General features: G+C 51.5%; 2 protein-coding genes and 2 pseudogenes across 6 annotated transcripts in view; 3 read left to right on the plus strand and 1 right to left on the minus strand.

Moving 5' to 3' along the window:
- The first annotated feature begins 243 nt into the window (after positions 1-243).
- Positions 244-6,039, plus strand: LOC115250237 (armadillo repeat protein deleted in velo-cardio-facial syndrome homolog; annotated as a pseudogene).
- A 1,708-nt stretch (positions 6,040-7,747) lies between these two features.
- LOC101061944 (bone morphogenetic protein 10-like) lies at positions 7,748-10,188 on the plus strand (annotated as a pseudogene).
- A 2,129-nt stretch (positions 10,189-12,317) lies between these two features.
- LOC115250164 (mothers against decapentaplegic homolog 4) lies at positions 12,318-15,158 on the plus strand. The gene is given in 15 exon segments (XM_074084916.1): positions 12,318-12,486; positions 12,488-12,613; positions 12,697-12,744; positions 12,746-12,841; positions 12,843-12,873; positions 12,947-12,976; positions 13,051-13,181; positions 13,183-13,255; positions 13,340-13,447; positions 13,648-13,698; positions 13,779-13,962; positions 14,066-14,234; positions 14,312-14,395; positions 14,397-14,451; positions 14,529-15,158. Coding segments are annotated over 15 exon segments (1,512 nt in total). The 5' UTR covers positions 12,318-12,372; the 3' UTR covers positions 14,741-15,158.
- A 3,158-nt stretch (positions 15,159-18,316) lies between these two features.
- rfx3 (regulatory factor X, 3 (influences HLA class II expression)) overlaps positions 18,317-26,758 on the minus strand; it is a 9,715-nt gene continuing 1,273 nt past the window's right edge. Inside the window, exons 2-17 of one of the 5 annotated variants that reach the window (XM_029837597.1) lie at positions 24,126-24,238; positions 23,957-24,045; positions 23,490-23,661; positions 22,508-22,582; positions 22,100-22,281; positions 21,902-22,021; positions 21,705-21,829; positions 21,496-21,611; positions 20,855-20,970; positions 20,626-20,780; positions 20,446-20,543; positions 20,224-20,373; positions 19,935-20,143; positions 19,705-19,858; positions 19,579-19,621; positions 18,317-19,346 (exon numbers count right to left, since the gene is read on the minus strand). In XM_029837597.1, coding sequence (XP_029693457.1) covers positions 19,072-19,346; positions 19,579-19,621; positions 19,705-19,858; positions 19,935-20,143; positions 20,224-20,373; positions 20,446-20,543; positions 20,626-20,780; positions 20,855-20,970; positions 21,496-21,611; positions 21,705-21,829; positions 21,902-22,021; positions 22,100-22,281; positions 22,508-22,582; positions 23,490-23,661; positions 23,957-24,045; positions 24,126-24,233 — 2,187 coding nt within the window. In that variant the 5' untranslated portion in view covers positions 24,234-24,238 and the 3' untranslated portion in view covers positions 18,317-19,071. Of the gene's footprint in view, positions 19,347-19,455; positions 19,531-19,578; positions 19,622-19,704; positions 19,859-19,934; positions 20,144-20,223; positions 20,374-20,445; positions 20,544-20,625; positions 20,781-20,854; positions 20,971-21,495; positions 21,612-21,704; positions 21,830-21,901; positions 22,022-22,099; positions 22,282-22,507; positions 22,583-23,402; positions 23,662-23,956; positions 24,046-24,125; positions 24,239-26,758 lie in introns of all 5 variants that reach the window. The other 4 variants (XM_029837595.1, XM_003965502.3, XM_029837598.1 and 1 more) reach the window with 4 other exon arrangements.

The raw sequence follows: 26,758 nt of genomic DNA on the forward strand, positions 1-26,758 counted from the left end.
GAGGACTGTGGAGGTTTCCATGGTAACTAGCTGTAGGGTCAAATACAGATCTTTTCTCTATCGGCACTCACACACTTCATAAAGCAAGAACACACACTCACACATACACAGACACACAAAAACACACACACACACACGTACTGCAGTAGAGAAGGTAGTCAACTCACATGTAACAACACAATCAGGGTTGCTCAACGACCACTTGATTGTGTTCCTTTGAGTCACCTTGGACAACTGACACCTTATATTTTCGGTAGCGGTACGACATCAATCAGGAATGATGGCCCGCTGCAAGGTCGACGAATGTGGAAGTTTCAGCGCTTCCTAAGCTCGTGCACGTGGACACAAAAAATAATGCTGATATCAGCCTCAAAAATGAATTAAACCTTAAAAAGCAAGGCTGACGCCTGTGTATGTCTCTGATCCTTCAGAAGTGGCTACGATGATGCGTTCATGGCCCAGCTGGAGGGAAACCTGAATCCCTTCTTCCAGGCGATGTGTCAGGCACACACGCTGCAGTTTGGCCACAAACGCAACAGCATGGTCAGCCTGGAGAGCATCCGCCGGGACCCACGCTGGAGAGACCCCAACCTGCGCGAGGTCATCTCCATGCTCAGCCACCCGATGGACTCGGTCAAGTCCAACGCCGCCGCCTACCTGCAGCACCTGTGCTACGAAAACGACCGCATCAACAGGAGGTGCGCCAGCTGAATGGGGTGCCGATGTTGGTGCAGTTACTGGACCACCCGAAGGCTGAGGTCTACCGCAAGGCCTGCGGCGCTTTACGCAACATATCCTATGGGAAAGATCACAATAACAAAGTGGCCATCAAGAACTGCGATGGCATCCAGGCTTTAGTCAGGCTGCTGAGGAAGTGCAGCAACGTGGAGGTGAAGGAGTTGGTCACAGGTAGCAGCCAGTTCCCGGAGAAACCACCTGCGACCCTTTCTTTCATTTTCACAGCTGTTCTCTTCGCCCTGCAGGAACTCTGTGGAATCTCTCCTCGCACGAGCCTCTAAAAATGGTGGTCATTAACAACGGGCTCCAGACGCTGAGCGATGAGATCATAATTCCCCACTCTGGTTGGAGAAAAGACCCAGGAGAAGCTACCAAGCTGCTGAGTGCCGAGTGGACCACAGTCTTCAAGAACACTTCTGGATGTCTGAGGTAACCTCGGCTGCTCTCACAGAACAAACGGGGGATCTAGACTTCACCAGGGTTTTCCTTCTGTTCCCTTTTCTCCAGGAACGTCAGCTCGGATGGAGCAGAGGCCCGACAGAGGCTGAGGGAATGCGAAGGGCTGGTGGATGCACTCCTTCATGCCCTTCAGTCGGCTGTTGTCAACAAGGACACAGACAATAAGGTTGCTAAAGTCATCCCTGGATGTTCCATGTGGTTTTAGTGTAAAGTAAAGAGTGAAGAAGTGAACTAAGGAAACTTTTGGCTTCATCTCGCGTCATAATTCTGACCCATAATATTGTTTTTTTAGTTGTTCTGCAACATCAGTAATCAAGAAACTTCTGTCATTGTCCTCTGTGCAGTCGTGGAGAACTGCGTCTGCATCCTGCGAAACCTTTCCTATCACGTCCACAAAGAAATCTCTGGTGCCGAGCGATTTCAGGAGCCCCATCAGCTCCGGTCAGTGGGGCACCAGAAGAAGAAGCCTGAGCCCGACTGTCTGGGAGGGAAACGCACCAAAGGTTGGTGCAGCGCAACACAAAACCAGATACCCGGAACACTCAAATGACTTATGAACTACCAAGAAAAAACCCTATAGTATGTGTTTACGCATAGGTTTTACCTCGGTCATCTGTGTTTCCTCATCATTTCATAGATTTCACCCCAAAAAACAAACAAAACTACTTCAAATGAGCCTTAATGGCAGCCCCCTTCCCCCCGTCCTTTTTAACTGAAACAGATTTGTTTGCTGATTCCTGACCTATTTAATGCCTTTCCGACTGTATCAGGTTATATAAATTGGCTTAAATTTTGCATTTCGCCCTCCTGGCTAATTGCACAGAATTGATAAATGCTTATCTTAATCCCACGGGAGCTGGACGCTCTGACTGGACGCTCTTTCCCCGGCATCGTGTAATCTTTGCCCTCTCCTCTTTTCCCCTTCGGCCACGTTAATCAGAGGACTGGTTCCATCAAGGTCAGTCCGCTTGTTAATCCTGAGCATTTGTCAAGGCAGTAGGATGATTCCTTATCCCGTAACACGCTGAGTCTGCTCACGTCTCTGTGACACGCAGGTCGGAAAAACGGATTTATGGACAGAAAATATGGTACAATGGATTTACCCAATGGTAGAGACCAAATGAAAGGTACCTCCGTTTACTTGTGTTTGGCCGTGTTTGAGGGCGACTCATTTCAACGCGACGCCACAGATCGGCTCGAGTTTTATGACAAATAAGACAAAAGATCGAGACGTGTTTAACTGACGACGCCTAAAGGAGGAACATTTCCGCCGCTGGAAGATTAGAAGCTTGAGCTCGGCCTGGGTACGCTGCCTTTGTTAGGGCCATTGTTTACTCCTGAAGGTGTTGTGCATATAGAATCCTGCCGATAAAATGACACAATAAATACTAATAATACTAATAATATGGCTGGCTGCACAGTATATAGATGACTGCCAGATTAATGAGATAATAGCTGAGCTGATACCTCCTACGCACCAGTGAATGCAAATCAGACGAGAAGCGATTCGCCGAATAATGACGCGATCGCGTTTGTCCAAACAGGTTTGGTGTCAGCGACAACCCGTGTTTTGTCATCCCTCACTTTGTCACGATCTTCCACTAAAGGTTTGGAGCTGCTCTACCAGCCGGAGGTGGTGAGGCTCTACCTGTCTCTCCTCACAAGCAGCCAGAACACAACACCCTGGAGGCCGCCGCAGGAGCCCTGCAGAACCTCGCTGCGGGACAGTGGGCCGTGAGTGGATAAAATGAGCTTTTTATTATGTACATCCTTCTCCTTCAGCCAGGTTTCCAAACCCCAAGGACTGACAGGCAACAGTGGAGAGAAAAGATGACTTTTTATACTTGGCTGGAATGAGACACGTTTGCAGGGCTGCACATAAGAAAGGAACCTGCTTTAGGGAAGCTTGTGAAGACCAATTATCTTCTTCAAGCTGATATAAATATAAGATATGTAGGTGTGCTACAAAATACTCACCTGTGTGCCTCTATAACCAGGACATTTTGCCTCTTTGTGCCACTATAACCAGGACATTTTGCCTCTTTGTGCCACTATAACCAGGACATTTTGCCTCTTTGTGCCACTATAACCAGGACATTTTGCCCTTCTCTACCACTATCCCAGTCCATTAACCTCATTTTGCCTTTATACCAGTACATTTACATTACTAATATGTTTAGATAATATAGAAAATGCAGACATTTAGGATTGAATGCAGTTTCATTCACCACTGGAACTTAGTAATGGTCGAAAGGGGTCGACCCTCAGAGGGTTTTCCTGTCCTGCCTGCCTCCTTTGCAGCTGCATCAATGCTGAGAGTGAGCGAGACGATCATTTTAATCAGCCTGCTCTCTCCAGATTGACTTTGTCAGCAGCTGACATGATCCAAGTCACTTGTACTGGAAGGTCCTATGAATCTATGAGCCTGTCAGATGTTGCACTGGGCTGAGATCTAGCGCGCCGTGATTGTCACCATAAGTTAGGATCAGTGCTGAGTCTGCATTCAGATCAAAGGGGCTTTAAAATCCCAACGTTTTCAGATCTATCACACACAGTAGAGCAGTTAGACCCCAGTGATTACTTATGGTATATTGGCTTGGCAATTTGTTTAATGGATTACTTGTGGGAGGATGAATGATTTTTTTTAAAAGGCCTCAAAGGAAAAAAGCAAATGTGAACACATTAAAAACATTAAAACGGCCGTCGCTTGGTTGTTAAACACAGCGCTTGATGTTGGCTCCTGCAGTGGTCCAGCTACACCCGCGCCACAGTGAGGAAAGAGAAAGGGCTGCCTATTCTGGTGGAGCTGCTGCGCTCGGACGTGGACAAAGTGGTGCGAGCGGTGGCCATCGCTCTCCGCAACCTGGCCATGGACAAAAGGAACAAGGACTTGATAGGTAGCGCCAAAGTCCGAGGCTGGTATATTCACCGTGGCTCAAAACACCCTCATCCAAGTTATTTCCCCCTCCCTTTGCCTTTAGGCAGCTACGCGTTGAGGGACCTTGTCGGTAACCTGCCCTGCGGGCAGCAGCACCCGGCCAAGAACCTGGAGGGCGACACTGTGGTGTCTCTCCTGAACACCATCCACGAGATCATCACAGATAGCCCGGAGAATGCCCGCGCACTCATACAAGGGCACGGCGTGCAGAAACTGGTGTCCATCCACAAGTCAAGGTATGGCCGACCCTTTGGAGTGTAAACATCAGCTGCTTGTGAATGCTGTGGGCCTCCTCGGTTTGACCAGCTAAGCTATCTTTAGTGGCAGAAAGAAGGTGAAACAATGTTGTAGGACATCCTGCTCGCTACAGCAACTATTATAGCACACTAAATCTGAATGTTATATGTTAGCGTAGCTGTCATAACTCAGTTTTTATTGTCGGTATCAAGGTGAAAAACCAAGCCAAGTGGTTTGATTAGATTAGCCTGCTACGGTCCCATTGGCTTTCTGCTGAAATGTTTGATTATTTGTTTCCAGCCAATCGGCACGTGAGACCAAGGCAGCTTCCCATGTGCTCCAAGCAATATGGACCTACAAAGAACTTCGAGGCGCACTGAACAAGGCAGGTTGGACCAAGAGCCACTTTAAGGTACAATTGCCTAATCGACAAGAGTGTTGGTTCTTGAACCACGGCAGAGGTGAGAAAGAATTTGTCTTCCAGTGATGATGGTAAGAGAATTGATCTTTTTGGTGTTTCAAAGCCAACAACATCTGGAGTGACGAAGAAATCCAAGAGCGGGAAGCAAGGCGGGGATGACATCACCCTGCCCCTAATGGACAAAACCCAAGGTGAGGTCACCGTGGCGGTCTTCTGTCAGCCAAAAATGTTATTCAATCATCACCGAAGACAAAGAAGAAGCAACCTTTTTCAGTCCCGCGCCATATTTTTCTGAAACACAGGCTTAAAGCGGCGATGAGCTGCCAAGGTTATCAGCGCACGGGCTTAGCTGATTAGCCTGAGCAGCTCGTCCTCGAGGCAGAGCGGCGTGCTCACGCATCACCAGTCACATTTAATTTGAACGTCGTTCTGAAAGGGCACCCTCTTTCCCACGTCAAGCCCCACCCGCAGCTTTCCCACTGAAAAGGGATTTTCTTTGAGGTCTTCTTTAAGGAATGTGAAAGGAGGATTATAAGAGGAGTTCAGCAACTTGGTCAAGGAGCAGACTGCTGGGATCAAACCGGCAACCCAATTTAGACGAACACATTAAATGCCCAACGATGAACTTTATTCGGTCCCAGAGCCACACATACAGTTCTGGTGATCAGGTGACGGTCATGTGACTGGACAGGAAGAGAAGAAGTCAGTTTCACAACTTTAATAGCACACCCTATATTACATTACCATCCAACCATATTTCTTGATGAAATTAATTTAAAACTAAGAAGATACACACATAACCCCATATTTAATGGGTCCGGGTTACTTTTGACTCTCGGACCCCCCCACTCCCAGGTGACGTCTGCCTTTAAAATTCCCACACACGTGTGAAGCCCTCTCTTCTTTGAACGATGTTCCTGAAGGTAACGATGTTCTTACGTCCCACTGCAGATGTTTATTCAACTTTAGAGCCAAGAGACAGACTCAGTGAAGGAAAAGGTCCCGTCCTGGAACGAGACGCCCTCCAGGTAATCCCATCATCTTAAACTCTCCACGCATTGGCCCTAAAATGCAGAGAAAAGTGTTTTGACTGTAAGTGTCAGCGATTATGCAAATTGACAAACACCAGTTGTTTGCGTAATTCTCGGCGCAGGCGATAAGTGAGAGAAAACACTTCATCCGAGCTGGCAGGCCTTCAGTGGGCCTCATGGATAACAAACCTCCACCGCTGGACTCCTGGGTGTAAACAACACGGACCGTCACGCCACTTCAGCCAGCCCAAACACGGATCTGTGCCATCTGGTTGTATTTGTGTTGGAGGAGAAGCTTCTGTTAAAGACCCATTTGTTTACAGGAGATGATGTGCCAAATACTCACATCCATGTTTTTTAATAGATGTATCCTGTCATTTAGGATGCTAGACTGTTCTGCACTCATGACGTGTGGTGGATGATGACATTTAAAGTAGCCTAAATATGCAAAGATCAGGATTCCAAAGACGACCGTAGACAGAATATTTGGAGTGTCTGGCGTCCTTTATAGCACTTTATAGCCAGTGTGATATGCGGCGTACCCTCGTGCATCCGGGGCTTCATAACCTGCCATATTGTGGGTCACAGATTAAGCAATCGATGCTTTTCCTATCATTAAATTAATCCAAATTACCCAGAATTCTCGTTATTCTCCACAAACCTGCCTTCTGACTAGCTAGAAAATCCCCCCCGTTCCATTTATTTTCAGGAAAGGCAAAATGGGATTGTAAATGTGTAACAAAGGACTGTTAATATACCAAACGAAGGTATTTATATTGTAATATTTATTGTAATACCCATGTTATAAAGTGAAAATGACTGATGTGTATCGGCTAACACGAAGAGCAGACCTTGCATACCCACAATACAGCTCTGCTTTGCAGTGGTCTTTTTTGCATTGCAATGTTGAATGAAAAAACAAAATAAACTATGTGCATCGTTTCCGCTCGTTTCCTGAACGCTTTATTCCAGTTTGCTACCCCAGAATGTCTGTAAATGGCTCAAACTGATGAACTCGGCACGAATGGGCCTTATAATGATCTCACATTGGGCCAACAGTCAGCATGGAGGCCGATGTGTGCTGGCATCTGACGGGCTTCCCGCTGCAGGCACTTGCATACTGCACACTTGCATAGGCGATGGCATGCAAGATAGTGCCGCTGTGCCTATATATCCATGAGAAGCCATGGTATGCGCTGTCTGGCCGAGGCGCCGCAGCCGTGATGACACAGTGCAAACGTGCTTTTCAAATCTAACTTGTCTCATCTTAGCATTTTAATCTCCTTTAATTCACTTCTCGCCTCGGTTGAGAGGGAGCTCACAGTGATGTCAGTGATAGCAGCAGAAGCAAGACAAACCCAGCATTGGCTAAAAGCACAGCGTAATGCCATCAGATCTGGTTTTTCGCCGCATAATTAGCATTCGTAATCCAATTAAAGGTGGAAGAGAGGCACAGATATTGAGTCCACACTGTCCTCTTGTGGAGATTCCAGAGCATTATCTGTTGTTTATTAACTTCGCTAATTGATTGATTCTTAATGAATCACCAAAGGCTGTGAATCAGCCTGTTCAACCGATCGCTGGTGAGTGATCTCCATTAGAAATCCATTAGAGGTTTGATTGATGGAAGTGGAGATGATAAGGCTTCATGTCAGATAGCTCTGCTCTGTCTCTCCTGGTGGGTCGAGAGAGAGGAGGGCCAAACAGGGCCAGAGTGACATCTCCAAACATGTCAGCACAGAGCAGCCCTGCCCTCGCGACCAAACCACCAGATCCACGAGGGCAAAAACACTTCTCTTGTCGTCCCCAACGGCAGCCAGTTGTCCCGTTCCAGAGGAGAGTCCTCCATCAGAAGGCTGCAGGTCTCCAACGCATCTTCTCGTCTTTGGACCTTGCGCCTTTCCTCCACTCCTCCCCTCCGCCATGAGCCTTTCCATCTGCTCCATCCTCAGGCTGGACGTCCCGCTGCTGCTGCTGCTGCTGCTCACGCTGTTGTGTTTGGGCTCATGCAGCCCCATCAGCCCCCACAGGCCAGCCGCTGAGAATCCTCTGCTCGATGCCCGCGACTTTCTCAGCCACTTTCTGTCCACCATGAACCTCACAGATCGGAGGCCCCAGCAGGGGCCCCTCGCTGCCCACCACAGGGAGCCGACGGAGTACATGCTGGAGCTGTACAGGCGCTTCACCCAGGACTACACAGCAGCACCCTCGGCCGGTGTGGTGCGCAGCTTTAAGAATGAAGGTAGAGACTTTTCTTGAGTTTTTATTAAACAATGAGGAATCCTCCAGTCAAAGAGCTTAAATAAAGGCTTCCTGAGAAATTAAATGTCCTTGAAGGCTTTAAATAATCGGACCATCAAAAAAACACTGATTTAAATGTTTTTTCTTTTTAAAATTAAGTCTTTCTTTGAACAGTAACAACAAAGCACAGTCGAAGGTTTTGACCTCGAACTCGACTGAGGAACCCTGCTGATATTGTGATTTCAGATTCCTCCCCCAGGAGTGTCACAGCCGGGGTGTAAGGAGACACCCGCTGCTGTTAACGCCTCAATGCTCCACCACGAGCACATAACCGTGGCAGAGCTGCACCTTTTCACCCTGGTCCGGAGGGCCCAGAAGACCGTCCAGTGGTGCCAACTGCAAGGGTGACAATCTACAGAAGACCCGAGGAGGTGTCCAGACCAGAGAGGCGGGGAAAGAAGGGAGAAGAAGGGTGAGGAGGAGGTGGGGGAGATGCAGGGCTTAGAGGAACTGATGACACAGCAGATCTATGCAAAGATAACAGCTGGTGTCCTTTGACCTGACTCATGTGGTCGCCCTGTGGCTGAGGTCTGGGTGCTCAGCTCACAGACTGGAGGTTCACATCACTGCAGAGGAGGAGGGGGCCACACCAGAGGTCACAGAGGTGGGGGGGGACCCCGCGGAGGTCGACATCGACAGGAGCCTGCAGGGGAAACACAACGCAGCCATCATCGTCTTCTCAGACGATCAGAGCAGAGACCACAAACTGGACAAACAAGAGCTCCAGCAGATGATGGAGCATGAAGACGACCTCTGGAGCCAGGTGTCCCGGCACCACGGGGACGGACGGGACGAGCAGCCCCACCTCTGGTCCAGTTTCGTCTACGACACGCCTCCCCGAGTGCGTCGCAGCGCCAGAAGCGAGCCGTGCAAGAGGCGCCCGCTCTTTGTGGATTTTAAAGACATCGGCTGGGACACGTGGATTATCCAGCCTCTGGGCTACGAGGCCTACGAGTGCAAAGGTGCGTGCAACCCGCCCATGACCTCCGAGGTCTCGCCTACCAAACACGCCATCGTGCAGTCGCTGCTGAGCGCCAAGAGCCCGAAGAGGGCGTCACGTGCCTGCTGCGTCCCCACCAAGCTGGAGCCCATCTCGCTCCTTTATCACGAAAACGGCGTGGTGACATTCAAACACAAGTACGAGGGGATGTGGTTGGCGGAGTGTGGGTGTAGATATCCTGCAGAGATTAGAGGGGCGCAGACCGTTCCACGGGGACTCACAACAACTTTGCCTCTTTGTCGCCACAGAACCCGGCGCGATGGAAGGAAAAACCCGCTCGAGTTGAAGAATATTGGCACTAACCACAGCTATCAAATGGAAAATCAGAATGGTTTTTTTCTGGGTGTCATTTTACCGTCCAAACTGCTTCGTATTTACCTACAGCGGCGTGTCGACGTAGTCGTAACCTTAGAGATGGGGAATCTGTAAATTTGTAATTAAATGTGTTAGTTGTAATGTGTTATTGTCTTCCACAACTGTGCCGCCAAGCTGACGTGAGTTCATGTAATACTGACTAGTTTTTGGGTAGTTTTTTTTTTTTGTATTTAATATTTAATTTGGTTCAAGGATGTCAGAAGGGAGAGTGTGTGTGACCTTGAACCTCCTGGTAACCTTCAGCCTAAGCCTGAACTATCTGAGGAGAAAGAAGACGAGTATCTGCTCTCATGAGACAGCGAAACGTTGCATTCTGGGCCGTATTTAAGCGTCTAAAGCTGATTGTTCTTCATTTGTAAATGCTACATTAGGTCCTGCATTGTTGGAGCATGAAATAAAACATATGGAAAACGACTGTTCCCTGCGAGCTGCTTCTTATCTCAGCCTGTTTGGGCAGGTATCCTCAACTCCCCGTCACACTAACGTCGCATGCCTGGCGGGCCTCGACCCCGCCACCGCGATAAGGAGGTGTCGGAACCCGTAGGTCGCCACTCAGGACGCGCCGCCTCGCCGAGTGGCACCTTTTGTGAAAACGTGGTGTCAGATTCCTGCTCACCAGCGTGACAACCCTGCCATCTTGGTGACCCCTGAAACCTCCCACTTCCTTTTTCTGACAGCGGCCCGCTGACGTCCTTATCGAGGCCTCTGCGGCAGGACAAATGGAAAATACATGCCACATCATCACCTCGCTGCTGGTGTGAACAGTCGGAAGCTGATAACCATGATGGAATAACGCTGTGGAACTTTGGCGCTTAATGGGATCCTCGCTCAGCACGCGGGTCAACGCCGGCCAAGTGTGCAGGGCAAAGATACTGACGGGCAAATTGATTTCTCAACAGGCAGCTTATTTAAAACCGACACACAATTGGTGCGTTAAATAGCTTTTGTTTCAATCCTAAGGATTGCGGAGGGCAAGAGATTCACCTGAACCCACAACTTTGGAATTGTATTTATATTTGGCTCTTTCGGATGTTTTCTGGAAACAACTTAGGCATATTTTTATCTCATAACAGATTTTCTTTAACTTGGCTCTGTTCAGTCTAATAGACATGTTTGCTGCTTTTTAGGACAGACGTATTGCTCATTTTATATATTGTAAACACTTGTTCCATTAATGTAACGTTGATATTTACAGCAGATTAAAATATACACAAAAACCCCCGTAAAAGTCACTTGGGAGCGTCAAAGCAGAAAAATCAATCAGGGACTACTTTGTTTGTTGTGTCTAGAAGTCCATCATCACGCCTTTATCCTGACATCAGTCTTCAAAGCACTTTACCACACAACCAAGACTGTTCCAGCCGTTATTTTTTTTCTCTCTTACTATGTGAGAACACAAACAGTTCGACTTATACTTGAGAATTATAATATTTAGCATTTTCGAGTCGTTTCTTCTCGGACGCGGAGTGATTTGTGAACAGGCGCGACAGCGGCGCTCATTAGGCCCCAGGTGAGATTAATTGATGTTTCAGTCACCTTTAAATTTTATAGAATTAAGTCATTTTTACGCTAAATTTAGCTACTTTTCCAGAATCGGGACATCAGGGTAAGGTGAACGTTGAACCCATGGAGATCTTTCATGGGCAAACGATAAGATCGAAGCTTCCTGGCAGGAGAAAGCTCCGGCGAAGAGAGCAGGTAGGAAGACATCGGTCTCCATGGCAACCACCACCTTTGGGGAACTAAATCTGCCGCGATGCTAACAGTAATGTCTTTTCCGAACTGTAAATAAACAATTGAAACATTGAACACTTTCAATTCCTTTATTGGTTTCTGCATATTAATCAATCCCTTGTGGTTTTATTCGGAGTCGATTGAACGATTGAAAGCTGCTCGCACGAGGACGAGCAACGGCGGCGCGCCTGTCGTGATTTACGCGTGCGCGCGGCTGCAGCGTGGTGGGTGGAGATGGATTTTGTGTTTATTTTCCTCGCCAGCTAATCGGCAAAGGTGCGGGCTGCCCGTTGTCGTTTTCTGCGCTTCTCGGCCCTCAAAGATACCGGAGAGACGAGGCGCCTTTTTCAGACCCGCGGCCGGGGCAGTCTGTGAGGGAAGGGGCTTAAATTAACCGCAGCTGGCTGGGGTTGGTGGGTCGTTTAGCATTAGCTGTTAGCGAGTGTGCTAGCAGGCTAATCAGAATCCCATTAGCGCAAGCTAACTGGTTTAACGCGAACATTCAGCAGCCTGTGCTATTGCTTTCGTCGCCCCTCTCTTGGACTTGCTTCTACCCTGGAATATTCACAGTAAGTGCTTTTATAACTCTGTTTATGACGACGGAGGTGTCAACTAGCCGGGCTGGCTAACGACCACTACATCTATGGCTGTTGGCTTGTTTTCTGGTGGCTAAAACTAACAGGAGTGTTCATTTGTAAACTCAAAACTTTAAACGGGGTTTAAATTGGGCAAATACCGACCAGGTCGTGTGATTTCGGGCACGTTGGGCTGCTTCTGCTGCAGCATTGCTCGGACTGATGACTTTTGTGATTTCACGTTAGCTCTGGGATCAATCTGTGCTAAAGTTAGCCAGAATTTTTAAAATGTATTTGTTGTTTTTTCTGGTGCAGTCGTTAATATTGAAATGCTTTGGTACGTTCAAATAACACAGTAAAAGTTAAACATCCGCATCAGGTGTTTCCAATTAGGCTTTTAACATATACCATTATGAAACAGAGTTTTTGTTCTTTTATTAAATGGCATAACTAAACATTTTTGACCTTTCCTTTTAGGTTCTTGAGCTCTGGCATTACGTCAACGGCCCATTTCCCACTGATATTGTGGAGAGCCTAGAAAAGGCTGAACCCCGAGGAGAAAGATGTCCATCACGAACACTCCCACGAGTAATGATGCCTGCCTAAGTATTGTGCACAGCTTGATGTGCCACCGGCAGGGAGGAGAGAGCGAAAGCTTTGCCAAACGGGCCATCGAGGAGCCTTGTGAAGAAGCTGAAGGAGAAGAAGGATGAGCTGGATTCCCTCATCACAGCGATCACTACCAACGGAGCACATCCCAGCAAGTGTGTCACCATACAGCGCACCTTGGACGGGCGTCTGCAGGTATGGTGGCGTGTGCGCCAGGTGAGGCCGGCGACAGAACGGCTCGTGCGAATCTCATACCAGCTTTCTGCCTGTTGCTACAGGTGGCTGGGCGGAAAGGTTTCCCTCATGTTGTGTACGCGCGGCTGTGGGCGGTGGCCCGACCTGCACAAGAACGAGCTAAAACACGTCAAATATTGCCAGTATGCGTTTGATCTGAAGTGCGACAGCGTTTGTGTCAACCCGTACCCACTACGAGCGGGTCGTGTCTCCAGGCATCGGTGAGGTTTCAGATTCCAGATCGTTGCCTGGCTATGGAAACATCTCGCCTGACGTGTGTTGTTGTGTTTACAGATCTATCAGGACTGACCCTCTCCAGTTCAGGTACGGATCTTGTTGCTCTCTGGGTGTTTTATCCACGTACGTTGGTTTAACCGGCGCCACCTCGCTTCACGCAGGCCCACTTTTGGTGAAGGACGAGTACGACTACGACAACCAGCAGTCCCACTCCAGCTCCGAGAGCCACCTGCAGACCATCCAGCACCCCCCGTCGAGGCCCGGTCCGCAGGAACCCTTCAACGGTCCCTCTCTTGCTGCCCCCGTCGGAGGCGAGCGGCTCGGCTTCGACGTCGGCTTTCTCCGCCATCAGCGCCGGACCCTCCAGTGAGTCTCTGCGGTGTGCAGGCGTCAGTACTCACGTGGCGCTCGAGCCGCAGCGACGCTGATTTGGTTTGTTTTCTGTCGCAGATCCAAACCCCAACTGGAGCCGCAACAGCAGCTTCACCCCCGCGGTGCCTCAGCACCAGAACGGGCATCTCCAGCACCACCCCCCCATGCCGCACACCGGCCATTACTGTAAGTGGGGGAAACCACATCTGAGCCCCACACTCCCATCGGACCTCCAGTTCGATTAAAAACAATGTTTTATTCACTTTTATTTAAGCTTGAACCAGCAGTTATTGAAATCAGGCTAAATGGATCCAGTTTGAGTTCATGTTAAACAGTATAAGTGTGAGTAGAAAAAGGTCTGAATGATCGACGGCACGTTGTTGCAGGGCCGGTGGCCAATGAGATTGCCTTCCAGCCCCCCATCTCCAACCACCCCGGTGAGTATCGCCATCGGGGGGGGGACACGTTTGACGCAGACGCTGCACTCACACGTGTCCCACCTGTGCGTCTCCTCCAGCTCCGGAGTATTGGTGCTCCATCGCGTATTTTGAGATGGACGTCCAGGTCGGGGAGACGTTCAAGGTCCAGTCCACGTGTCCCATCGTGACGGTGGACGGGTACGTGGATCCGTCGGGGGGGGATCGCTTCTGCCTGGGCCAGCTGAGCAACGTGCACAGGACGGAGAACATCGAGAGAGCCAGGTGTGCGCCGCAGATGCTCCTTACTGGTTAACGCTTGGTGGATGTGGCGTGATGGGCGGGGCCTGACGTCCCCCCCCCCCCCCCCCCCCCTCTCTGTTTCAAGGCTTCACATCGGCAAAGGCGTGCAGCTGGAGTGTAAAGGTGAAGGGGACGTGTGGGTGCGCTGCCTGAGCGACCACGCCGTCTTCGTGCAGAGCTACTACCTGGACCGCGAGGCCGGCCGCGCCCCCGGGGACGCGGTGCACAAGATTTACCCCAGCGCTTACATCAAGGTGGGCCCCCCCCGCCTCGCAGTAAGTCCAGACAAAGGCTGAGGGGGTTATTACGCGTTTGTCTCGTCCCCTGCCAGGTCTTCGACTTGCGTCAGTGTCACAGGCAGATGCAGCAGCAGGCCGCCACGGCTCAGGCGGCGGCGGCGGCCCAGGCGGCGGCGGGGTGGCGGGGAACATCCGGGGCCGGGGTCCGTGGGAGGCATAGCCCCTGCCATCAGTGAGTGCTCTCAGTGCTGAACACGTGGGAAAGAGGGAGACGTCACCGTAACCTTTCCACCTGTCCCCCTCTCGCAGGTCTGTCCGCCGCCGCCGGCATCGGCGTGGACGACCTGCGCCGGCTGTGCATCTTGAGGATGAGCTTCGTGAAGGGATGGGGGCCCGACTACCCCCGGCAGAGCATCAAGGAGACGCCGTGCTGGATCGAGATCCACCTGCACCGAGCTCTGCAGCTGCTGGACGAGGTCCTGCACACCATGCCCATCGCCGACCCCCAGCCCCTCGACTAGGACGCACGCACGGACTCTCCACCGCCAACGGGCTGGAGCGCTCCACCCGTAGGCCCCGGGGAACCCGGAGGAGGACGACGGTGACAGGTACGCAGAGCAGGAGGAGCAACCGCAGAACTGAAGTGCTTAAAAAGGGAAATTGGTATTTTCACTGCTGCTAAAGATCATCATCATCACATATTTATTAAGGAACTGATCCCCAGCAGATCTAAAAATGGTGATCCCGGATTATATCGTGGCGGATGCTCTTTCTGCTCCCTCTGTCCGCTCCACCTGGTTCCTGTCCTCTTTCCTTGGCTCTCTGGTGCTTACGTGGCATTTCTCCATCTTTCAGCTCATTCGTGACATCATATTACTTGTTATTATCCATATTTTTGTAACATGTAGTCTTAAGTATTTTCCCTTGCTGGCAGTCAAGCTTTTTTTAATTTTTATTCTACCTTTTTTAAAAGGTTTTTATAGCCGCAGGATGTTCAAAAAACGCCGTTTTGGCCCATTAAATCTCCCCTGACGCCAGTTTAGGCAGAATATTTTCATTTGAAATCTGAGACATCCTTGAACAGAAATGTTGACCTGTTTGTAATTGTCATTAGCTGCCCCCATAGTGTCCATTAGCACTTTAATTTGCCAAGTATGTCGTCGTGTTTCATCGTACGCGCGCTGAAACATCCACAATATTGCGGTGGAGAGGCTTGACCGGGTCGTTGGACCTGAAATTCCAGTATCAAATAGCAGGATTGTGGTGAATTCATGGAGAAATCTTTGGTGGGAGGCAGCTGAGGATGAACTGTGAGGAAGTTAAAGCCATAGAAGCCAAATCCCCCCTAAACCTCACCCATGAAGACTCACCCCAGCGTCCCCTCGCTCGCTCATAACCATCGCCTCCATGTCTTTGGAGCTCTTTATTTCCAGTTGTTACAGTATTTTGTACTTTTATGAGTCATTCTGGTCAAAGTTAAAGCAATGCTGTAAAATCTGAAAGGGCCCGCGGCCGTCTCATCGCGGATACACGCGGCGTTTGAACCATATTGGTGTTTCTATGTACGAAAATGGTTAAATAAAATGTAACAGGCCACCAGGTCGTCACGGCTCCGTCTGTCCGGCGCTCGGGGAGAGAAAGGAGACGGCGTTCAACAAGAAAACGTTTATTACTGCAAAGACGAGTCACAAATCTGAAAGGAAACACTAAAGCTAGCCTGAGCTGAGATCTGAAATATTCAGAAAAAACAAACTACATGTGTCTGTAATAGTTTCTATATTCATTAATACGACACACAAAAATCAGGTTTTTTTATAAATAAAAAAAAAAAAATCCCCCAATCGTCCCTGTTTTTTTTAAATGTAAAATCCACAATACAAATCACCCCATATTGGTCCAAATTGAGCAAAAAATGGATGGCACACAAAAAGGTCACATAAAGTCTGTATGTATATATTAGATACTATACATGATCCAAAAAAAAGCACAAAAGCACTTTAGGCAACAGAACCGGTAAAAATGTCCACCAAAAGAACAGATGTCATAATTAGGCCACAAATAAATATACTTTCAGTTTTTGATATATACATATTTCTGTCGATGGTGAATCGGGAGGGGGGGGGGGGGCTGCCAAATGCTTGTGCTTGCGTTGGAGCGCGCTACAGCCCGCCACGACTCACGACGCGGTCCAATGGCACTTCCAAAGACCAATCTCAAACGGGTCGCAGCGTCCAGAATGGAACCAAAAAAAGCTCTACTTACAGAACCTCTGCAGTCGGGAAGCAGGTCTTCAGCACAACACGCCAGCTGCACGGTGGGGGGTGGGGGGGGGTGAGGGTGAGATATCCGCTCCTGTGGCCTCGGTCTGCAGCCCAGCAGAGACCCGACAGCTCCCCACGCCATCTGCTCTGGCCGGGGGCAAAAGTAAAGGCACTGGAGTCTGCTGCGGGTCAGCAAAGCTGCCATTTATCGGGGGGTGGGGGGGTGGGGATTTTTGAATTTTCACAAGTAGGATTGGGATGGCAGCAGGGGGGGTCCAGTGTCCCGTTTCCAGCGGCCGGTACGGAAGCGCACCGTTCCGAGTCAAAGACAGTTCAGTTTCACTTCAGGCACAAAGTTCACATCTACCAATTCATCAAATGAGATAGAAAATAACAAATCAGTCCACAGCTAATCAAACGGGGGGTGGGGGGGGTGGGTGAATCCTTCCGTTTCCTCTAATCATCCATAGATCTGATCGGCCAGGGCGAGAAATGAAGCGCAGCGTTTGTTTGGGGGAAACAAAGATGAACTCAAAGACCGTGACCACAACAAATACAATAGCAATCCTTAAATCTCAACGTTGAAATAGAACTTTTAAAAAGAAGAAAAATCCCTCCTGGTTCTCTACAGCCAGTCCAGTCTGGAGCGGTGAATCGGTACCGGCGGCCTTTAAAATGACACTGGCATCAGTAAGCATGGAGACAAAAACACAATAAATAGCAATAAATAAACACTCGGCGCATTCCAGTTAACCAGCAGGACAGATTAGTGACACAATGTAGAGGATTAATCTCAGAATTCCCCATGACGTCGTTCAAGTATTCATGTCTAATGAAGCAGAAGAGTCTCCCCCACTCAGACCATCCACCGGTTCCAGAGGAGCTACAATCACGTAGAAACAATCGGATCAGCCACGGAAAAAGCAACAAATAGATGTAGTGTGTGGTCCTTAGATATACTATACACATTTATCTATATATCTCTTTGAATATCACAAAATATCCACTTTTGGTCCGCTGTACAAAGATGATTTTGAAACAGGGAACAAAGCGTGAGAGCATCTTCTGGGCTTAGAAACAGGAGCGAGTGTGTGTGAGAGGTGAGAGAAAAGCCGAGCAGTTCTTTCTCCATCACCGTTTGTGCAGTACAGTGGCGTGTGTGTGTGGCGTGTGTGTGTGTAATAAGGTTTGGTGACTGTGCTGCACGCGTCAAAGGGCTGGCACCACTGGTTTGAGGTAGGGTGACTGATGGATCCAACACACGCAAACACGCAGACACACACGTAGAAACACAAGGCAGACCTACGCATCCCCCCCCCCCCCCCCCCAAACACGCGTACAAATACAAAAACTCCGCCCGTAACAAAAGGCTGGATGCGAGGAGAAGCTTCAGGGTCGAGTGAGGACGGGAGCGAGGCGAGAGGCCGCGATTCAGGTGAACGTCGGAGAGCTGGAAACGGGAGCGTCTGTGCCCGCGTCCCACCGGCCTCGACGCCCCGGGTCGCCGCCGGGGCGAGGTTGAGGGGCCCGTGGGCTCGCCACAGCGCGCAGTCAGTGAGGACAGCTGCATTTCAGGATAAGGCACTATGATAAAGCCGAGGTACATTAAATCCCTGACATTCCTTCTGCTCTGCAACATGGCACTGGGACAGGAAACGCGCTCCGCTTCCTCCTGTTGGTTTGGTTTTTGGTCCTTTTGTGAACTCCGGCAGATCCCTCGATAGACAGAACCTGCTGGACTCAGAGCAACGGGTCCAGTAAGGTCTCTTTCTTTCTTTTCTTTCTTTCCTTCCCCTCCCTCCAAACGGTTTCAGCTCGTCACAGAAACGGCACTACAGAGCATCTACAACGAACAAAGGCAAGCGTTAATGCACGGAGTGCATAGAAAAGCTAACATTGAGGAAGTGGCGTCGCAGTTTTCCTCCTATTTACACACGCGCACGCACGCACGAGTAGCAGCACAGGTTTCGTAAGGGGCTCTTTTTCTGTGGCTAAAATCTTTACATGTCGTCAGCGGGTGGGTTTCCTATCACTCTACGGTGGCCCCAACAGGATAAAAAACATAGAAAGTCATCCCTTTTTTTTTTTTTTTAAGCTACATATAAAATATTTCGTTTGTTCACCCACAATTTATCAGCAGTTGAATGCCTGGTCACACACAGCAAATAAGAAGTCCAAAAATAAACAATCGTAGAGTAGCACCGTCACTTTGGGGCGTTATCGACCGAAAACACAGCAAAGGCTTCCAAAAGAGATGAGTTTGCTCGGTGGGTTTTAGATCGGAGACATCAGAAGGTGGAGGGGGCGTGACCTCCCCCTCCAGTTCAACGCTATCTGCATAAACGGACGGGAGGCGTCGGATCGGGCCCGGGAACGAGCCGTCCTCCCGCGATAAAGCGCAGACTTTACGGCACGTCCGGAGCCGCGGACGCCGGGAGAGTGTTTCAGTCAGAGGAGGGTGTGTCCACGCAGGTGCAGACAAAGACAACGCACGAGAGACGCCAAGACGGAGACACAGAGAGATATGTCGAGAGTTAGTTAGGAAAAAAGAAAGAATTTAAACCAAAAAGGTGAGCCGTGCCCTCGGGGACTCAAACGGAGGCGTAGGTGTTGCCTGTGGCGCTGCAGTGGCGGATGGTGGGAGTGGCGGCGGAGGGGGTCAGGATGTGTTCTGTGTGGTTCTGATGCTGCGGGAGCGCGTGCAGGACGCCCGGCTGCACCACCCCCACCACGGGGTGGGACCCGTCCTCGAGGGCCCCGACCTGGATCACCTGGATCACCTCGTGGTCGGACTTCTCCCGCTTGGCCAGCGGCTCGCCGGACTCCTCCGCGTCCTCTTCCAAGTCGCTGTCCATCCCATCCTCATCTGGAGGGACACCAAAGATTGGCACGAGGTGAGAAGATGATCTTATACCCACCTGAAAACAGATCCTCTCTGATCAGCTTCGTCATCATTCGAGCGTGTTTGCGGTTACCGACGGCCTAAATATGCAGCGTCTCGGTCACAGCTCGTTAATCTGCCCGTCACCGAGCTGAATGACGGATTCCGCCTGTAAACAGCCGGATCCGTGCGTCATTACACGCATCTCTGCACATACCTTTATCAATGTTGCTGAGGGAGAGGGTGTTAAGGCTGTCAAACTGGGGGGGGAAGAAAAACAGACGGGCAGAATTAGACGTCTATGATCAGAGGACAAACGGGGTGAAGAAGATGCCCCACGCACCTCTCCCATGACGCCGATGGGCGTCTCCCCGGTAGCCTGAGCCACGCGGTGCTCCACCAGGTAGAACATGTACTCGTCGTACAGCAGGCGGATCAGGTGGAAGGAGCCGAAGCTGGCGGCGCTGCGCAGGGTCAGGTCCCGGATCACCATGGAGCTGTGAAGGGGAGGAAATGAGGTGCCGCGTGCTCACAGAGCCGACCACTGAGGCGGGACTTCCTGCGTTTGCTGACCTGTAGAAGGACCACTTGAGCAGGAACTGCCGAGCCGCTCTGGGGAAACTGGGCCGGTGCTCGTACGGCTTGAGCACCTGAGTGACCACGTTCTCCAGCCAGGCCGCCCACTGCTCCAGAGAGCTCTGCTGCTGTAGCGTGGCCTTGAAGTCCTGCTCCAAGTGCTGCACCACTCTCTCCTCGCACTGGCACACCCACGATGCCTGCTCCTGCGCCGCAACACACGCACAAAATCAAGGCTCGCCGCCGCCGCCAACGCCGCCGCCCCAAATCCCAGCGCCGCCCTGACCTGCACGTTGGCGAAGTCGACGCGGTTGAGGTCGCTCAGCATCTGGTTGATCTGCGAGGTGTTCTGCAACACGGCGCGCGCCGCCTGGGCCAGGTGGTTCAGAGACGTGTATCGGCGCAGCGTTTGTGCAAAGGCACTGACAGCAGCGACCTGCGGGGGACACACAAGCGCGTGTTCTGAAGCGAGCAGACGTCCCCTCGGGAAGTTTCAGGCTTCTTCTACCTTAGTCTGGATCATTCTTTGTGGAATAGCATTCATGGCATTACTGAGCCAACCTTCCAGGCTTTTGGCGAAGTTGCGAATGGCTTGAGTCAAGGCACCTAAAGACAGAGACATCAGTTCTGAGCTGGGTCCAGACCCCCCCACCACACCTCGATATTAAGTGAAAGGGTTCCTGCTTACTGGGAATGGGTCTCAGGACATCAGGAATGAGGATCTCCACAAGGGCCTGGTACATGAGATGGTCGCAGGTGCTCATCCACTTGAGCACGGCCTCGTTCCTGCACAGCGCCATCAGCTGTGAACTGGGCAGCCGCGCTTCAATCTCGCTGATGCTGCTGAGCGACGAGATCAAGACAGACTGGGAGTTCAAATCTGCCCTCCGCTCACTCCAGCGTTACTTTGAGCTCACCTGTTTTCCGTTACGGTGGCGCCCTCTACAGTATCAGTGAGGGAATAACGCCAGAAGGTCTGCCACAGCTTCTCAATCAGACTGAACTGAAGGTTAACGACCACGTCCAGGATAGCCTGGGGAAAAAGACAGAAGGCTCCCCTCTTTACTGCTGGGAAGGACCGGTTCCGTTACTGTTGCCGAGGCGATGGAAACTACGAGAGGCCGCTGCGGCTGCTTTTGACGGTCAACCTGCAGATGACCCGCGAGAGAACCGTAACTGAAAACTTCCCACGGCGGCGACGTCTCTCCCCAAATGCCAGCGGCTGGCATTTACAAATCCCTCTCTGCTCTAAACATGCGCGACCTTTCCCAGAGTTTCCACACGCTCCAAACTTCCAGATACGTGGCGGCGAAGTTTCGACTCGGTATTTTTCGCCGTCCGCGGCGTTTCTAATTAAAAACGGCTTAAACGGGATTAAAGCGCCCGATGGATACAGTCGACGGTTAAAGACAGAACTTTGCAGACTTTTTCCAGTTCTGAGCTGATTTCATCTGGATTTGAGAGGTTCCCTGATGCCGTTTATGGGTGAAAACACCCGTCCGGTGTGTGTGTGTGTGTGTGTGTGTGTGTGTGTGTGACCAGCCTGTCGTCCTCTCACCTCGCAGTGCTCTCTGTAAAGGGACTGCAGAGCTTTCACGTCCTCTGGGCTGATGTTCTCCGTGTTGCTGGGACCCAGTTCCAGCTCGATGAAGTCGGGGAGTGCCCGTGATGAATCTGAAACAGGAAGTGTCGGCGGCCGTTAGGTGTCTTCGCCGCTTCTTTCGCGAAAACCTTAGAAAGCGGCGAGGAAGGCGCCGGCGCTCTGACCCAGGAACTGCTGGTGGTGCTGCCTCTGCGCGATGACCGTCTGCTCCGCTGCTCCGGGGTGAGCCTGGCCCCCCCCTGAATAATTCTCTCCGGCGCAGGAATCGAACTTCTGCACGGGCTTGAACCTGAAAGCCGAAGGGACAGCCTCAGCGCGGGGGGGGGACGGGAGGAGGAGCGCGCCGGCAGAGGCGCCGTACCTCTGTTTCTGCTGGACGGGCTGCTGCCGGAGCGCCATGTACTGCATGTCCTCCTGGAGCCTGTTGAGCGGGGAGTCGGGTTTCACCCGTATACCGTAGTAGTGGTACTTGGAGTTCCCTCTGCAAGACGAGAAGCGAATGAATCAGGCTGGGAAAAAAACTCGTCTGCGGCCGAGGGGAAAAAGGAAAGGCGGTGACCTCGTCCCCAGGCGCCGCGTGCGGAGTCCCATGAAAATGGAGCGGATGAGTTTCCCAAAAGATGCAGCGTTGACGGGATCCAGTTTCTGCTCCTGGCAGTGGCGCAGGTAGTGATTGTAGAGCGTGGATCGCGGGAGACTCACGCCCTCGGCCGTCTCGTAGTTGTCCAGGAGCCACTGGAGCTGCGAGGGAAGGAAAGTTTTGACCCCAAACCCAAGACGCTGTCAAGAGGATCAGACCTCCGGAGATGTGCAGGATCACACCTCTGCAAGAGCAGCTCTACAGCAGCCAGTAAGAGGCAGAGAAACACTAACAATAACAAGTGGCAACAGAAGCGGCGAGCACCCACTCCCACGCCAGAGTCTAGCAGGGGGGCTGGGACGGGCGGGCGGTGTAAAAGCAACTTACATGGCTGTTGAGCAGCGAGCTTCTCTGACTGGATAAGCCCTCAGATTTTTGGAGCGTCTCAATGGCCATTTCAATCTGATGAACCACCAAGCACAGGACAACAAGGTGTGAGGGGGAGGAGGGACAAAACCAAGCAAAACCAAGAGATGCTGTGGAGATAAACGACGTTAAAACAAAAGAGAGAGAAGACCCCCGAAGCAAGCACCACTAAACCCCAGCAGAGCAGGAAGGTCAAAGGTCACAGCGATTCTGCACAGAAACGCGGCCGTTGTTCAGAGTTGTGCTGTAAAGTCCTTTTTATCTCCGTTAATTAAGACTAATTAGCTATTTTCGTAGAATTCAAACCTCTTCTGCTGAGATGCTTCTCCGAGTTTGATTTAATTGATTTGAAACGGCGATCTAAATTAAACCTCCGCTGCGAATCCTTTCTTTTCTGAACCTTTTAATGCAACTTTGAGGTCTAGAACCTGGAAAATGTACGTGCTGATGGCAGATTTTCCTTTGTACCAAACACTCGGGAGTCCAATTATCCTGTCGGGAATCTCTTTAAAGAGGACTGAGCTAATATAATTACAGAGTCGGAAGTGCAGCAAAACTATCGGTCTGATGACGGCTGGAAATTTTGTAAATACGCGAGAAAATGGGAGTCACGAAGGCACCAATAAAATCTGCAAAAGTGTGCACGAGCACACGTGCGCATTCAAAAATCGGGACGGGACCAAGAGGGTAGCATCTATGCTAACGAAGCTGAGTGGCTGTGGCCGGAGGTCAGAGCTGAGGCGAGGGACTAGTCTAAACGGTGGAAGAACACAGAAGCAGGCAGGCGGGTGAAGGTGATCGGCCCTGTTGCGGCGGTGGGGAGGGGGGGGGTCGGGGGTGGGGGCTGTGCACTCACAGTTGCTGGAGAAGCTCGAGCGGTCTGGGTAGCGGGATGCGGTGCGGCGTTGTCCATTATGTAAGCCCCCGGGCTGCTGCTGATTACCTGCCCCCCTGTCAGATTCATGGTCATTCCTCCGCTGCCCCCGCCTCCGTTGTTGGTCATGCCGTGGGACGTGACCACGGTGGACACTTGAGACGAGCTGCCCTGCGTGTCAAAGTAGCTCCCCCCGCTGTTCTGGCTGTACAGCTGAGGTTCTGAGTACGAGTAGGTTCTTCTGTTGGATGGGGGGCAGATATAGAATACTCAGTTTAATACACATGCACACGGCGGGGTGTGTGTCTGTCCATGCACGTGTGCGCTTCAACCGTGTGCGACATGCTGGGGATTCTGGGAAAGCACCAGCGCGCCGCCGCCGCCGGTCATCTGACGCACGAGCTGGCGCCCTCCCGCCGCCATCATGTGCTCGTGACATGAATGAGACTGAAGAGCAGAAGGAGCAGGCTGCGGCGACTCGGCGCTAATATTTGTGGAGTGGCGTTAAGTGTGTGTGGGGGGGGGGGGGGACTCACATGTTTCCGTTGGTGTAGACGCCGCTGTTTTCCTCCACGTACTGCACCTGGGCTGGGTAAACATGCTGGACCTGTTGAACAGTCTGCGCCTGGACACAGGAAACGGTCGGCGGTTTATTGGCGCCGCGGATTCGGGCGGGAAAATGGGCGGGGAGGAGCCGGAGCGTACCTGCGGCTGGACAGGCACCTGCTGGGCGGAGCCAGTAGGCTGGACAGGCACGCTGGTCTGAAGAGGGACTGTGGAGGTGGAGTCAGCGCCCGCTTCGGGGGTCTGCATGGCGCCTAAAGACAACAGCTGGAATCAGTGAACCCTGAGGACTCGAGCTGCTGGTCGGACTGGTGACGTTGGAGAGTAAACAAGGACGCCGGGGAGACAAACAGCTTAAAGTGGACAGCAGAGGGACAAAAACATCGAGAGAGACACTTGACTGGAGTTAAGTGTGCTTTCTGCTCCTCAAGGCTGCCAGAACCATGTGAGCGGAGGAACGGGCTCCGCATCAATATTCAGGATTACAGTTGGAAAGCGTTCCTGACCGATCTCTCCGGGCTGAGACGGATCTAGAGCAGGCCGGCGAGGGAGGCCCTCGGCAACGAGGCTGAACGGGAGGGGGGAATTTGAAAGAAATCGACCTCCGGCGGCCCTGCGTTGTGGCGGAGCGGCACCAACGGGCGCCGTTTCCTCCACAGCTGGGAGCGGAGCCGCTCTGACGTGGCTGCTGGAGCGCAGCGGCGCCGCCCGGACACCTGTTTGTGCTGCTGGTGCTCAATGTTCCCACAGCCTCACGCTCCACTGACACGCCGGCCCGTCTCCATGTTCACGGCAATAAAACGCGTTAATATTTAACACGCCGCCGCCGCTTCCCCGGCTCTGCCGATCCAAACTTTGGGCGGGTTCAAGGCAAACTGGTGCATCGGTCACAACCGGACCTGTTGTCTTTTATGTGTTTGGGAGTTAATAACAGGGTTAATAACAGGGTTAATAACAGCAAGGGAGGCCGCCTCCTCGCCGTCACATTTTCCATCAACAAGTCTCTCTTGGTTAATTAAGACGGGTCCCCGAACGGCTCCGGCACCCCTCGGGGACCACCTGCCCCATCCCTTTAAGGCAGGGTTAAGGCTAACACCTTATTCCCGCTGTTCCCGGCACCTGTTTATTCTCCCTCCTACTTCCAACCAAAACTTTGACAGGAATCGGCAAACCGCGGCCGTCCGCACACAACACGCCGCACGCGCAAACACGCTCGCACGCAAGATGGAGCGACTCCTTCCCCCCCTGAGGAGTGACAAAAGTCTCCGAAGTGGAGTGAAAATCCAAAATCTAAAAATAAAACTCCATGTTGGAGCCTGAACGCTGAAGAACGAGGCACCAACTGAGACAAAATCAAGGAAAGGAGCCCCTGAATCACAACCCAACCCCCTCTGCACACACACACACACACACACACACACACACACACACCTCTCTTCCCTCACCATTCAGGCACTCCCTTGTGGCCCACTTAAATACTGTGCTCCACTGAACAAGTGCAAGCCCTACAAAGACTCAGAGGAACAAAAGCCACCAAGGAGGGCAACATTTTACCCCCCTCCCCTTCTCCTGAAGTCCCCTCGCCTGCATTACAGGCAACAAAGATGGGAACGCTGCAGCCACCGGCGCCACGTGACGAGGGTGGGGTGTCTGATGTAGCCGGTGGGGGGACCAGAACTGGTCAAAAGGCTTCAGGGGCACTTTGGCCACAAACAAAGGGCGAGAGCAGCGTCATCAGGTGCAGCACGGGGAGGGAACAGGTGAAGGGACGTGCACCTGGCAGCGAGGGAGCCTCTTCCTGAACCTGCAAAAACACACTCCAGACGGTCCAAATGCATTAAAGGCGCTACGTTTCCCTGACGGGCAGCATCGGGCCGAGCCATGAAAGTGAATGAGTGAATAATTGAATTAATCAGCCCCCCTTTAAGTGATTGGAAATGTAACAGGATCCCGGCAGCAGGTGGCACGGTGCGTTTCCTGTGCCACCGGGCTGCAGGTAAGTGGTAACACGACCTGATCACTAGCAGTTCCCCACATCCTGTTTTGTCTGTGCGTTGAGGGCCGTCTGCCGTTGACCTTTAGCGGCGGGTTAGTGCCGACCTGCACCACGACAACGCCGACTCTCCCTCCCAAACTGCTCCTTCTCCATTTCTGCAGCCCCAAATCGGATCCAAAACCCCGTTCCTGTCACCGTGGAGAGCAACAGGCTGGCGGCTCGGTGTGAAATAACCTCGAAAAAGGCATCGGGCTGGAATTCTGGACGCCATATTTAGTATGCACCGTCATCCCGCTCGCTAAGGCCGGTTTCACACACGCTTACTTTAGCTGCCCTCGGCGTAGAACATCGATATGAGCGCCACGGGGGTGAGAATGATCGTTGCCGTTTAAGGTCAAAGTGTGCAGATATTTTAGGGTTTTGCCAGCTTTCCTGAACATTTGGGTCGGCCCCCACTGAACTCAGCTGTCCACAACTTCTCCATCTATATTGTGAGTGGATTTTATTTAGTGTTTGGGGGGGGCACCTTTCATACTGCTAACTCCTTTTTAATTATTGTGCACTCAGGGAAATGTTTGCATGCTTCTCCACTTACAAAAGTGGATATTCTGGATACCGTTATTCCCCAAAAATGGTGGGTGCAAAGCCGAAATGGTTCTAAAACCCATGTGTTTATGCATTTGACCCATCAAATCGCAGGTGTTCCCCCTGAGAACGATCCTAAAACTCAGCCTTGTGTTATCGTGTAGCTTATCACAGTCATCTGATGTCACAAAGA

The sequence above is a fragment of the Takifugu rubripes genome, chromosome 6 (assembly GCF_901000725.2).
Source record: "Takifugu rubripes chromosome 6, fTakRub1.2, whole genome shotgun sequence".
Lineage (NCBI taxonomy): Eukaryota > Metazoa > Chordata > Actinopteri > Tetraodontiformes > Tetraodontidae > Takifugu > Takifugu rubripes.